At 36.5% G+C, this 11,608-nt stretch overlaps 4 protein-coding genes across 4 annotated transcripts; 2 read left to right on the forward strand and 2 right to left on the reverse strand.

The window, feature by feature from the left end:
- Positions 350 to 1,642, reverse strand: LOC104744382 (protein EXORDIUM-like 6). The gene is made up of 2 exons (XM_010465433.2): positions 1,023 to 1,642; positions 350 to 912 (listed from the first exon to the last, which is right to left on the reverse strand). Exons 1-2 carry the CDS (start codon positions 1,546 to 1,548, stop codon positions 449 to 451), a joined length of 990 nt encoding a protein of 329 aa, XP_010463735.1. The 5' UTR covers positions 1,549 to 1,642; the 3' UTR covers positions 350 to 448.
- LOC104744383 (histone acetyltransferase MCC1) lies at positions 1,755 to 3,417 on the reverse strand. Its single transcript, XM_010465434.2, is given in 5 exon segments — positions 1,755 to 2,055; positions 2,168 to 2,396; positions 2,485 to 2,584; positions 3,011 to 3,155; positions 3,269 to 3,417. Coding segments are annotated over 5 exon segments (747 nt in total). The 3' UTR covers positions 1,755 to 1,931.
- LOC104744385 (heat stress transcription factor A-1e-like) lies at positions 4,338 to 7,208 on the forward strand. The gene is made up of 3 exons (XM_010465435.2): positions 4,338 to 4,776; positions 5,434 to 6,637; positions 6,727 to 7,208. Exons 1-2 carry the CDS (start codon positions 4,528 to 4,530, stop codon positions 6,598 to 6,600), a joined length of 1,416 nt encoding a protein of 471 aa, XP_010463737.1. The 5' UTR covers positions 4,338 to 4,527; the 3' UTR covers positions 6,601 to 6,637; positions 6,727 to 7,208.
- On the forward strand, positions 9,606 to 10,436 carry LOC104744386 (probable calcium-binding protein CML18). Its single transcript, XM_010465436.1, has one exon. The coding sequence runs from the start codon at positions 9,704 to 9,706 to the stop codon at positions 10,199 to 10,201; it is 498 nt and encodes a 165-aa protein (XP_010463738.1). The 5' UTR covers positions 9,606 to 9,703; the 3' UTR covers positions 10,202 to 10,436.

Raw genomic sequence — 11,608 nt, forward strand, 5'->3', positions numbered from 1 at the left:
CTGTTTACTTACAATGAGTAATAATTGTAATCACCAATATGATCTAATTGATTATAGTATGACAAAGAGACTACTAATATTGTAACGATCACTATTAACTTCAATTAGGACTTTTGTAACCTCTCTTATTCAGTGTCAAAATAAGTATACTATTGATTATTTGGATATTCTAAAAATCATGAATGGTTACAAATCTTCGAGCTTTATTTTCTTACTTAGCTTGTTAGCGTTTTTAGTTGTCGTAAAATACTGTATTTATCTACTATAATTCATGGATTTTTTTTTTTTTCTCATCAAGTTATATTTATAGGAGGATGGATCGGTCCAACTTTAATTTGTCTATTTGAATATTACCAACAATAGATAGATAGTATCCTTTACAAACTCAAGGTTTCAATTTTGTCATAAAAGGGTAAAAACTGCGTAACATGTAATAATAACAAAGAGGTTACATAGGAGTCCAGCAAGATTGGGTGATAGGGTCATAAACAGAAGGAATCAAGAATTTCAAGTGGTTGATTCCGTGAGAATTAAAGGCTCCACCAGTAACCGGGTCAACCCGAATTCTACCGGTAAAACCAGGAAAAGCTCCGGATCCAAAAGCACCAGTGCACTCGGTTGATGGGTTCTCGATATACTTCGAAGAAGAGCCATGGTTTCTCTTTCCGTCATCGTTGAACGGTGTCGTATCAGATTTGAACAAGAACTTCGTTATAGCTGGATTGGAGGCAAAATCGGCTAAACCTGTGGCTAGCTGAATAACCAATGCGTCAGCTCCGACATCGCCACTTGGCGGTTGATAGATCATACCACGTGGACCCTTGTCAGCCGTGTGGAAAGGCCAAGCACACTCTCCGGGACATTCCACCTCCGGGTTGCTTACCATTATGTACGGTTGTGGTTCTTTTTTACCTGCATGCGTGGGATTTACGTAATAACGTCAAATTACTCTGATTGTTGTCAATTACGTATTATGTTCATAAATCAATTAGAAGAAGAAGAAGAAGAAGAGAAGATCACACCTTCAATTTTGGCAAGGGCATTTTGTTGGCAAGTTCTGTTACAAAACCCTATGCGATGAGCCCGAACGTGTGACGAAAGAAATACCACGGGTATCACTTTGGACATATTACCAGTGGCCGTCTCAACAAGTTTCTCACCGTTACCGATTGTCAATTCGTTTCCATACTTCATCTTCTCATCCACATAAGTCCGGACAATCTTTACCTTAATCCTCGGAGTTACGGTTCTGTTATTCTTCTTCTGTCGGTAAATCTCCTTCAGCTCAAACCTCTCTTGGTAACTCTCCACCACTTTCCACCATGATGATACCTTCGGGTCAAGACCTTCCTTGGCGTCGAAGTTAAGCGATTCTACGAAATCGTGAACCCGCTCCTTTTGAACCGGCGTGAATTGGCCGTACCATAGTACAGAGAGATCTAGGGTTGCGTTTGGGATTTGCAAAGGTGACTCACTTGAAAGGCAGAGAGGCGCCAAGAGGAGGAAAATGATGACGGATAATGAGGAGGAAGAAGAAGAAGACGCCATTGCCACCGCGTGCAAAAAAAACTTTTTCTGTTCTTTTGGCCTTTGATGGGGATTTTTAGGCAATCTTTTGAGGCAAGTAACTAAATTTATTGTTTAAGCTATTTTTGACACCAAAAGCTGGCTTTATTTTGGTTTTGGATAAAAGCCAATGAAGCAAAAGAGCTATTTTCAACAAAGGTAACTATTTTTAAGAAGGGTGCTGAAAAAACTCTTAAAGAACATCCAAGACTTTTTATTAACAAAGGCGACAATAACAGTAACTATTTACATTTTTATTACAGAGAGCAGAATGAGAAATCAAAATGAATCGATATTTTTTATAGTTTAAATCAGATGAATTCGTACCCGGATGATGATCCGAGATTTGATTTGGTTTGTGTGGGTCAGACGCAATCCGTGTCTTTGCAAACCAGCCATTTCAAACCTTTCTCCTCCTTGTTCGCCAGCTTAGATGCCACTGACTTGATTCCACTCTTCATATAATTCACAACTAACATCGCCACCTCTCTGCATATTGCAGTAGAATGTCTTTAACCATAATCAACTAATCATAAAAAAGAATGAAAGAGTATAAGAGAATCAAAAGACTTGTTTAGTCTGTATTGTAAATCTTCCTTACAAGGGTGAGCAAGGAGTTTGAGAATCGTTGATAAAGTAGACAAACAAGAAGGCGTCAAAATGCTGTTGTTTGATTAGATAGAATCCGTGTAATCTCCGGACGCATCTGAACATCAATCTTTGGTACAAGTGGATCGCAGGATTGTTGTGTGCAATCACATGAAGGTAAACTCCTCGACACAAGGATAAACCAGAAGCATATTTAATCAACTCACTAATAAGTGACATTGCTGAGAAAACAAAAGTAGCAGAAACGTCAGAATTTACAAACCAAGCCAAGATACAGAACAGGGTTCAGAATTGCTATATGACTCATACCGATTCCACGGTTTCTGTATGTTTCTACAACTCCAAGTGTCAAGATGTAGATCAAAGTCTCCTCTCCTTTCGAGGAATTGTAATGTATTAAATCATCTATCTGTGCAAGACACAGAAACCATCTGCCATATAAGAAATTTTGAAAAACAGCACTTGACTTGTTTGCATTATTATCGTAGTAGAGAGATGGTTCAATCATTTGACTCAAAAAAAAAAAAAAAATACTAGAAGCTGCTCCAATTCTAAAGATTGTCTACAACTGAATCACTTTGCAAAGAGACGCAATTTAGTGAACAAGATAACAAACCCACCTAAAAACCTTATGAACTTATTCAATATTCAAATTCATTACAAGATCAGTACTTGTAATCACAAAATTGCTGCACAACAATTCAAAGGCTTACAGAGCAAAGAGAACTCATTTATTTACCAGAATCAAAAACATTATGAACTAATTTTCAAAGATTCAAAATCTAAACTTTAACAGCTTGTAACGACAAAATGTGCATAAGAATGGGAAACAGACCTCGCTATCTTTGGCAAGAAGGAATTTAGCAGTAACAAAACCGATGAGTTCATCAGAGTGATCATCAGGGCGGCTCCGATCAACAGCAGCCCATGAGACAATATCAACTCCGTTCACAACACTTTTAAAAAACTCAGACTCATACCTGATAAGATAAACAAAAGATCAATACTTTACAACCTTTTCACAACGACAAAGAAGAAATTAGAATAAATATTAAAAAAAAATCTCCAAAAGAAGAAGGAGATGAATGCATACTTGATGGGGAAGATGTCGCAATGGATTTGCTCCAAACGATCTAGATCATTAGGGTTTATAGGTCTGTAGTAAATACTTGGGCAAAGAGAGATTCCTGGATCCTCCATTGATGAATCCTCCTCAATGAATCTTCGAGGAAATCACCACATTACTGTTTAAGATGGCTAATAAGAAGAAACTTGAAAATTTCCATAGCGCCAACACTTTCCCAAGTTGGAAGTGCCAGATCACTGGATCCGACCCGTTGAACTAAATCGGATCCGGAACCAATCTGGGTTTGAATTTGATTGGCTAATCGTCGCCGAAGGAATCAATCAAGAATCGAGTTTCGAGCGAATGGGAAAAAATAAAAGGTCCTTTACCTTTGCTTTGCCTTCTCCTCTGTCTCTTGGGGCTTTCTCGTTTCAAGTGACGCATCTTGGGGCACACGTGCTTTACGCACGTGCCAGTAGTACTATTATGTGTTGTATACTAGATTTAATTTTGTACTTTCGAATCATATGATTTATTCGTTACCAACAAAACTTTATGATAAAATCTTAAAATATTCCCTCCCACTAAAAAAGAAAAAGACAAAGATTCAACATTAAAAACAAAAACTCCATTAAAACAGAAGAATAAATTGTATTGGCCTTCCACGGCGGCAAGCAGAAGAGAGACTCAACGTTTTCATTAGAACAAAAACGTGAAACGCAGAGGGTTAAATCAAACGCGAATAATATAAAATCAATACAATAACGTATATTCTGGTCCAATTATAAAACGAAAGTACAGTGCCACGTATGAAAAAAGAGAGTTTAGGACCAGATACGTTACTAGAGAAAAAGACCAGGGCCGGACTACGTACTACGTGAAAAAGACAGAACACGTTAGTCCGGCCCACGTGGTATTTCTTATCCTTTTAGCACACGAAAAAAAACTAAATTAATTTAATAATCGGACAGTGGAGAGGAAATCAGATGAACGGTAAAGATTAAGCCACGTTAGAGCACTCTGCGCAATTCCACCGCTTTCTGGAACTAAAAAATTCAACTGTATAAATAAAAGGAGCAGAGATGGTGAAGCTATTTGCAGAGAGTTAAAATAAAGTATAGTAGAGCTTCCTCTTCTTCTTCTTCTCTTCTCTTCGTCGCTAAGACAAGATCTTCCAATAAATATCTCTGTTGGTTTTTTTTGCGTAGTGAATCTCGGACTCGATCTCCTCGTTGTGAAGTTTGACGGTACCGGAATCAATCGAATCAATTACGAAATTTTTTTGAATGGGATCGATTTGCGAATCTGTACCGACGGCGAACTCTTCGACGGCGGTTATGGGGGGATCTATTCCGCCTTTTCTGAGTAAAACCTACGATATGGTTGACGATCCACTGACGGATGACGTGGTGTCTTGGAGCAGCGGGAACAACAGCTTCGTTGTTTGGAACGTGCCTGAGTTCGCCAAACAGTTTCTTCCCAAGTATTTCAAGCACAACAATTTCTCCAGCTTCGTCAGACAGCTCAATACTTATGTGAGTTAGCACAGTTCCATCGATTTCGATTCTTTTTTTTCCGTTGTTCGATTTGGGGGAATCTTTATTTTCCTCTCTTGTTTTGGTTCAATCAAGTTGCTGATTCTGTCTATGAACGACGAGTGAGTATGATTTTTAAGTGTTATTAGTGTTTAGTGATAATTATTAACTTACGAATGGTTTTGGGAGAAGTCAACTCCTACTAGTATGATCCGGTTCCTATATACTTGTATGCTTTTCTTACTTACCAAAAGGTTCACCAACTTTGCAGGCTTGTTTGGATATGTCCTCATATGTGTCTGAAGATTGGTTGACTCTGCAGTTCCATTTCTGGCCAGTAGCTCTCTTAAGTCACAAACCAAAATTTCTATCAGTTGTCCCACTTTAGTCGTTTGTATTTTTTCGTCCAGGTACATGCCCATACACTAAGAACTATATTAGTTTTCTTGAGCCATAGTAGTTAGTTGGGTGCTGCACTTAGGACACACAATAAAGAGATTTTATCTTATTATATACTCTCTCTAGAATTAGTTGTTTTTGAAGTATTCAAATGGTCTTTATGTTTATATTACATTTTCTGTACAACTCTTCTCTATGCTGGCTTCCTATCTTCTTCTGGTTGATGACTGTTCCATTCTTGATGCATCATTTTTACAGGGCTTCAGAAAAGTTGATCCAGATCGTTGGGAATTTGCAAATGAGGGCTTTTTAAGAGGCCAAAAACAAATACTAAAGAGTATCGTCCGGCGAAAACCGGCCCAAGTGCAGCCCCAACAACAACCTCAAGTTCAGCACTCATCTGTGGGTGCCTGCGTTGAAGTGGGCAAGTTTGGACTTGAAGAAGAAGTTGACAGACTCCAGCGGGATAAGAACGTCCTTATGCAGGAACTTGTAAGATTAAGGCAGCAACAACAAGTTACCGAACATCATCTGCAAAACGTGGGGCAGAAAGTTCATGTGATGGAGCAGAGGCAGCAACAGATGATGTCCTTCCTAGCAAAGGCTGTTCAAAGTCCTGGTTTCTTGAACCAATTCTCCCAGCAGAGTAATGACGCAAACCAACACATTTCTGAAAGCAACAAGAAGAGAAGGCTACCTGTTGAGGACCAGAAGAATTCAGGGAGTTATGGGGTTAATGGTCTTATTAGTCGCCAGATTGTGAGATATCAGTCATCCATGAACGATGCAGCTAACACTATGCTCCAACAGATACAACAGATGAGTAACTCACCAAGCCATGAATCTCTCTCGAGCAACCATGGCAGCTTTCTTTTGGGCGATGTCCCAAGTTCAAACATTTCAGACAATGGGAGCTCCTCAAATGGATCATCTGGAGTTACATTGGCTGACGTTTCATCCAATCCTGCTGCAAGCTTATATCCTGCAATGAAGTATCACGACCCTTGTGAAACAAATCAAGTCCTGGAGACCACTTTGCCTTATTCTCAAGGTGATCTCTTAGCTCCAACGCAAGTAGCAGCAGCTTCAGGTGGTTCAAATTTGGATTTTGTTGGATGCGAGATAGATAATGGAGAGTGTTTGGATCCAATAATGGCTGTTTTGGATGGACCAATCGAACTAGAAGATGGTGTTATAAATGAGTTACTTCCTGAAGTCCAAGATTCTTTTTGGGGACAGTTCCTTGGTGAAACCCCAGTGATTGGTGACAAAGATGAGCTGATCTCAGGATCAGTGGACAATGAACTTATAATGGAGCACCTAGAATTACAATCAAGCCTGAGTAACGGGTGGAGCAAGAACCAACAGATGAACCATCTTACTGAACAGATGGGACTTCTCACATCAGATGCTCTCAGAAAATGAGAGAAATCACCATGAATTCACAATCTTTCCTCACGAGGTAATCTCAGTCTTTCTTTATTGATGAGTTATCATAAACCACACAGTTTCCAGAATGTTTGTTCAAAACTCGTCTTCTTGTTCTCGCAGATGGGTTAAGATTTTGTGTGAGTCGCAATAACAAAAAGAATATGATTAAAAGGAGGTATGTGTATGTATCAAAATTGGTGTAACTCTGATTCTTGTTAATGTGTAATAATATAAGAGAAATATTGCCTTCTGATTTTTTTGCATTGCATTTGGGAAAAAAATCTCTGCTTGTGACACTTAATGGATAAGGAGATGCTCCAAAGTGAGATATGCTTCTGTTCTTGTGTATGTCTTTATGATGATTGAGAATAACGATGCCTCTGATAGAGAATAACGATGCCTCTGATAGAGATCCTTGTTTGTGTTTTCGTTACCGAACTGTGGCCAAAATTTTACCTGCTTTTTAGTCTTTATATATAACTTGATAACAAACGTTTATATTCGCATGCTTTTAAAACAAATGCATTTCATTGGCTTGTGTTCTTCAATATACTATTTTGCTATGACTTGTGTTCTTCAATATACTATTTTGCTAGATAACAGATTCGTGGCCTCGTAGATCAATATTTTATTTTGTTGAAATGTGAAATTTACTACTGAAAAAAAAAAGGTTGTTTACATAGGAAATCTAAATCCAAGTACTAAGTTATAAGTTTTAGACGAGAAGTCCGAGCAAGATGTGTAGACAGAAAACAGAGGCGAAGGAGCTCAAATTCGCCCCATGAAGTATCTTTACTGAGCTTTCGTTTGATTAAAACTCAGGAGTCTCTGTATCCAAGCAAATTGATATGCGTGAAAACATATTTAATTTTATTAATAGATAACCATAAAGAAAATTATGAAAGTGATTAAGCTAATTCCATGATTTGAACGATTTCGTAATTAAAATGAAAACTTCTTTATAATTGTTCTCTGAGGACTCTCATGCCACATAATCACACTAGAAGACTCATGACGAAAAGAAAATTCTTCATCAGCGTTTTAGAAAAGAAAATTTATCTTTTGAAATAAAATGGCTTAAACATGTACCAAATAATTAATTAGTTTTTCACGGCTTTTTAAAAAAGTAGCACATTGTTATTTGTTAAAATGCAATTGATGTTTAATTTTGGAAAAGAGTAAGCCAAATTAGTGAATTACTCTTCTTCAAAGCTGTTAGAAAAAATGACGTCATCATAGACCGACCATCCATTTCAAACAAAGCTGGAAAGAAGAATTCTGAAACAATGACGTCGTCATTACAAATCAAATGCACAATAAATATAATGCGTTGAGAAAGTGAGAAAAAAAAAAGCCGTGGAAAACTAATGCACAATATAAATAACTTTCTCGACACATTTCAGACTAAATACATAATCTTAACTTTCATGTACTTTTTATTTTAAAAATTTATAATATTTTATTTGTCATTAATTCTTCTGATTTTATATTTCTTAATTTTTTATTTGCATTAATAGAGTATTATATAATTTATTAAATGTTTAAAAGTAAAATGAAAAACCACATGAAAATTGAGAACTTGTATTAAAATTTTATACGAAATATATTTTTAATTAACTAACAAAATGCTTATTTGTATTAACACATAAAATACTCTCAAATATCATATAGATCATATCATTTATTTTTTATTGTCACATTAATATTTTGTTAGTGTAGTTGTAAATTTTCAACTTGATGTGGTTTTTCATTTTTACTTTCAAACAATTAATACATTATAAAACACATACGTACAAATATTTTTCTTATGTTTTGTTTATATTTAGCATATCTTTTGCTTATTTTTTTGTTAATATCTATTCAACATTTCAAAAAACCAAAAATAACTAATTTGCTGCCATATATAAACAATCACACCTACAATCTATATTTATATAGAATTTAATTTAAGCTATACTCAATGTATCAAACAATCAAATAATTTATATTAATATAGATGATTTTATCATAGTCACAAATAATATAAATATATAAATAATTAAAAATACATACCATCTACATATCTTATGGGTAACCATCTATATATATATATATATATCATTGTTAACTTTTTGAAAAAAACAAAACATATTTTTTTCGTCCTAAACCTATATGAACAACAAGAATTCATGTAATCGTAGGTTCCAGCTGGTGGATCACTTTTTTCTTTTACCTTTTTTGCTGTTGTTAATTACATTTTTCACTCTCTCTGCTTGTATAAATAGTCATGTAAATCACAAGATATAATTCATCATTCACTTTGATAGGTTGCGAGGTTATTCCTAATCATAAAACTTTGAGATAATCATATTACGAAACAGATTTCTTAGACAATGAGTGGACAGCCGAAGATTCAGAAAAAGGTGATGGAGGTGGAGATGACGAACATAGGAGTGAAGGTAAAACCGTCGCCTACTTTCACATACATGGTCAAGATCATCGGCGCGCGGGCTTTGGATATTGGCGACGGACAAGACCTCTACCGCGTTTGCGTTTGGCCTGAGCATGGGGAGCTCCCGCTGCAAGTGACATTATCAAACATGTACTATTTGTTAAAAAGAATTGATGAAGACCATATATTACGGATATAAAATTACTATGGAAATTTTTTTGAACATTCATGCTAAATCATGCATGTAAAATCTGATTCATACATACTTAGCTACAAATGTCGAAAATATTTTATATATGAGAAAAAAATAACTTTTTTTGTATTGTCAAAGTGCCAAAGTGCAAAATGTAACGTTTAATTAGGAGTTAGCACGACTGTTTTTGCCTCCACCGAACAACCATTGACCGTTTCAATAGTAAGGTAGGTTCGAATAATTAATCGTTAAAAAATTCGAATTCGAATTCCATCCTCAATCAATTATATGATTTAAATAAAAATAAAAGTTATTCGCTTGCACATTAATAAGAAATCAATCTTGTCTAATTCATAATCTCATTCATACCTGTCGTTGACTCTGTCAAGAAGATACAAAAAAATCAATCTAAAAACCAAGAAAATAAATAAAACGTTCATTGAAGCTTGACCGAACTCAAAATCAGATTCGAGATGAGCGACGACGGAGGGAAACCGGCGCCGGCGAGACTAGGCGACGAGCAATTAGCGGAGCTTCGGGAGATATTCCGATCATTTGACCAGAACAAGGATGGGAGTTTGACGGAGCTCGAGTTAGGCTCACTCCTAAGATCTCTCGGTTTAAAGCCGAGTCAAGACCAGCTCGACACCTTGATCCATAAAGCAGATCGGAACAACAACGGTCTGGTCGAGTTTTCCGAGTTCGTCGCTCTCGTCGAGCCGGATCTGGTAAAGTGTCCTTACACGGATGAACAGCTCAAAGCCATCTTCAAAATGTTCGATCGCGACGGAAACGGTTACATAACGGCGGCGGAGCTAGCGCACTCGATGGCGAAGCTAGGTCATGCGTTGACGGCGGAGGAGTTAACCGGGATGATCAAGGAAGCAGATCGAGACGGCGACGGTTGTATCGATTTCCAAGAGTTTGTTCAGGCGATTACTTCAGCTGCATTTGATAATGCTTGGGGTTGAAGAAACAAAGGTACATATAAATATGAAAAATAGTTTGAAATATTTGTTTTTTGTTTTTTGTTTTTTGTTTTTTGTTTTTGGCTTCATCCTCAAATCAAAGACATTTTGGAAGTATATGTGTGTAGTAGTAGGCGTGATGATTCCAAGGAAAGACAATATTTGTGTTGTTCACAATTTTCATATATTCTTTGATGAAATTTCGATAGCTTGAAGAGAAAGCTATTATTGTTGGTTACGATCTTTAGGGGGGAAAATAATACTTTGCGATGCTGCTATGCGTGTGAATCAGTTCTAAATCGTCGCTAGAATTAACCACTTTAGTTTACATAGAGATAATGAAGGAAGGTCTCTCAATAGCAAAAACAAAAGAAAAGCGCATCAGAGAGATCATCTGACAAGACTTGTTTTCTAAGTTATGTTTATAATACTCTTTCTGCTTCTCATCGAGTTCTGACGGTCTACCATATGAGACCAATACTTTTTCCAATCGCTCTAAGTGTTTCTCATAAGTCCTTACCACCTAAAAAAAAAACAGAAGATCAAAGATGATGAGAATGATAAAAATTGGTTCGTCTTCCCCTCAAGAATTCGTTTTTTTTTTTCTTTTACCTCTTCATTTTCCTTCTCCACACGTTTCGAGTTTGCTTCAGCGTTAGATACATAAGGACCTTAAATAAACAAAACAAAAGAATAACTAAACAAGAATAGCCATCACTGTCGTTGAATCTGGAAGAAGAACAGAACAAGTAGCACATTAGATTCTTCTATTGTCAGTAGGATTTTAAAGATTGAGAGTCTCGATACAATGTTTAGTCAATAGGCTTTTTACGTTGAAACATGCAATCACTTTGTTAACAGGTAGGCACGGATATATGGGTACAAAGGATCGTTACAATAACCAGCGGGTAGCTTTCATTTCATCACTGATCATCACACGCTTATAAAAACCAAAAGCCATTTCGAATTCGAGATCTCGTTCAATCAGTAGATAATGAATTGATACATAACTTGAGAATAGACATTAATGTCTCTCTGTGTCAGGCTCTTGAGTTTTGAAATCCAAAAAGGTAGCTAACTAGTTAGTGGCGCATACATAGCCATCGATATGGGTAATTGAAAGATAGAAACCTTGGAGAGGAAGACAGAGGAAAAATTAGTCCACGATGAAAGCCGGCCCATAGATTATTAGCTTTAGAATTACATGTTTTAAACTTGAGTTATCCATGAATTAATAGATTATTGCTATGTTATTAATCTGATGCTGCTTTTGGCTTCTGGTCAACACTCACCCTTTGATAATGAATATGGAATTATTAGGATCCAATAAGAGAAGGGGGGGGGATCAAATTCTGCCGGCCCATTTGATGTATACCATATAAATATAATTTCCCCCCCCCCCCTTTTTGA

This window comes from Camelina sativa, chromosome 15 (genome assembly GCF_000633955.1).
Source record: "Camelina sativa cultivar DH55 chromosome 15, Cs, whole genome shotgun sequence".
Classification (NCBI taxonomy): domain Eukaryota; kingdom Viridiplantae; phylum Streptophyta; class Magnoliopsida; order Brassicales; family Brassicaceae; genus Camelina; species Camelina sativa.

Bases quoted from the DNA above. Each gene is read 5' to 3' on its own strand.
- LOC104744386 (XM_010465436.1), top strand. From the start codon at position 9,704: ATGAGCGACGACGGAGGGAAACCGGCGCCGGCGAGACTAGGCGACGAG.
- LOC104744382 (XM_010465433.2), bottom strand. From the start codon at position 1,548: ATGGCGTCTTCTTCTTCTTCCTCCTCATTATCCGTCATCATTTTCCTC. The intron at 913-1,022 runs GTGTGATCTTCT...CCACGCATGCAG, and splicing joins TGCCCTTGCCAAAATTGAAG to GTAAAAAAGAACCACAACCG.
- LOC104744385 (XM_010465435.2), top strand. From the start codon at position 4,528: ATGGGATCGATTTGCGAATCTGTACCGACGGCGAACTCTTCGACGGCG. The intron at 4,777-5,433 runs GTGAGTTAGCAC...TCATTTTTACAG, and splicing joins TCAGACAGCTCAATACTTAT to GGCTTCAGAAAAGTTGATCC.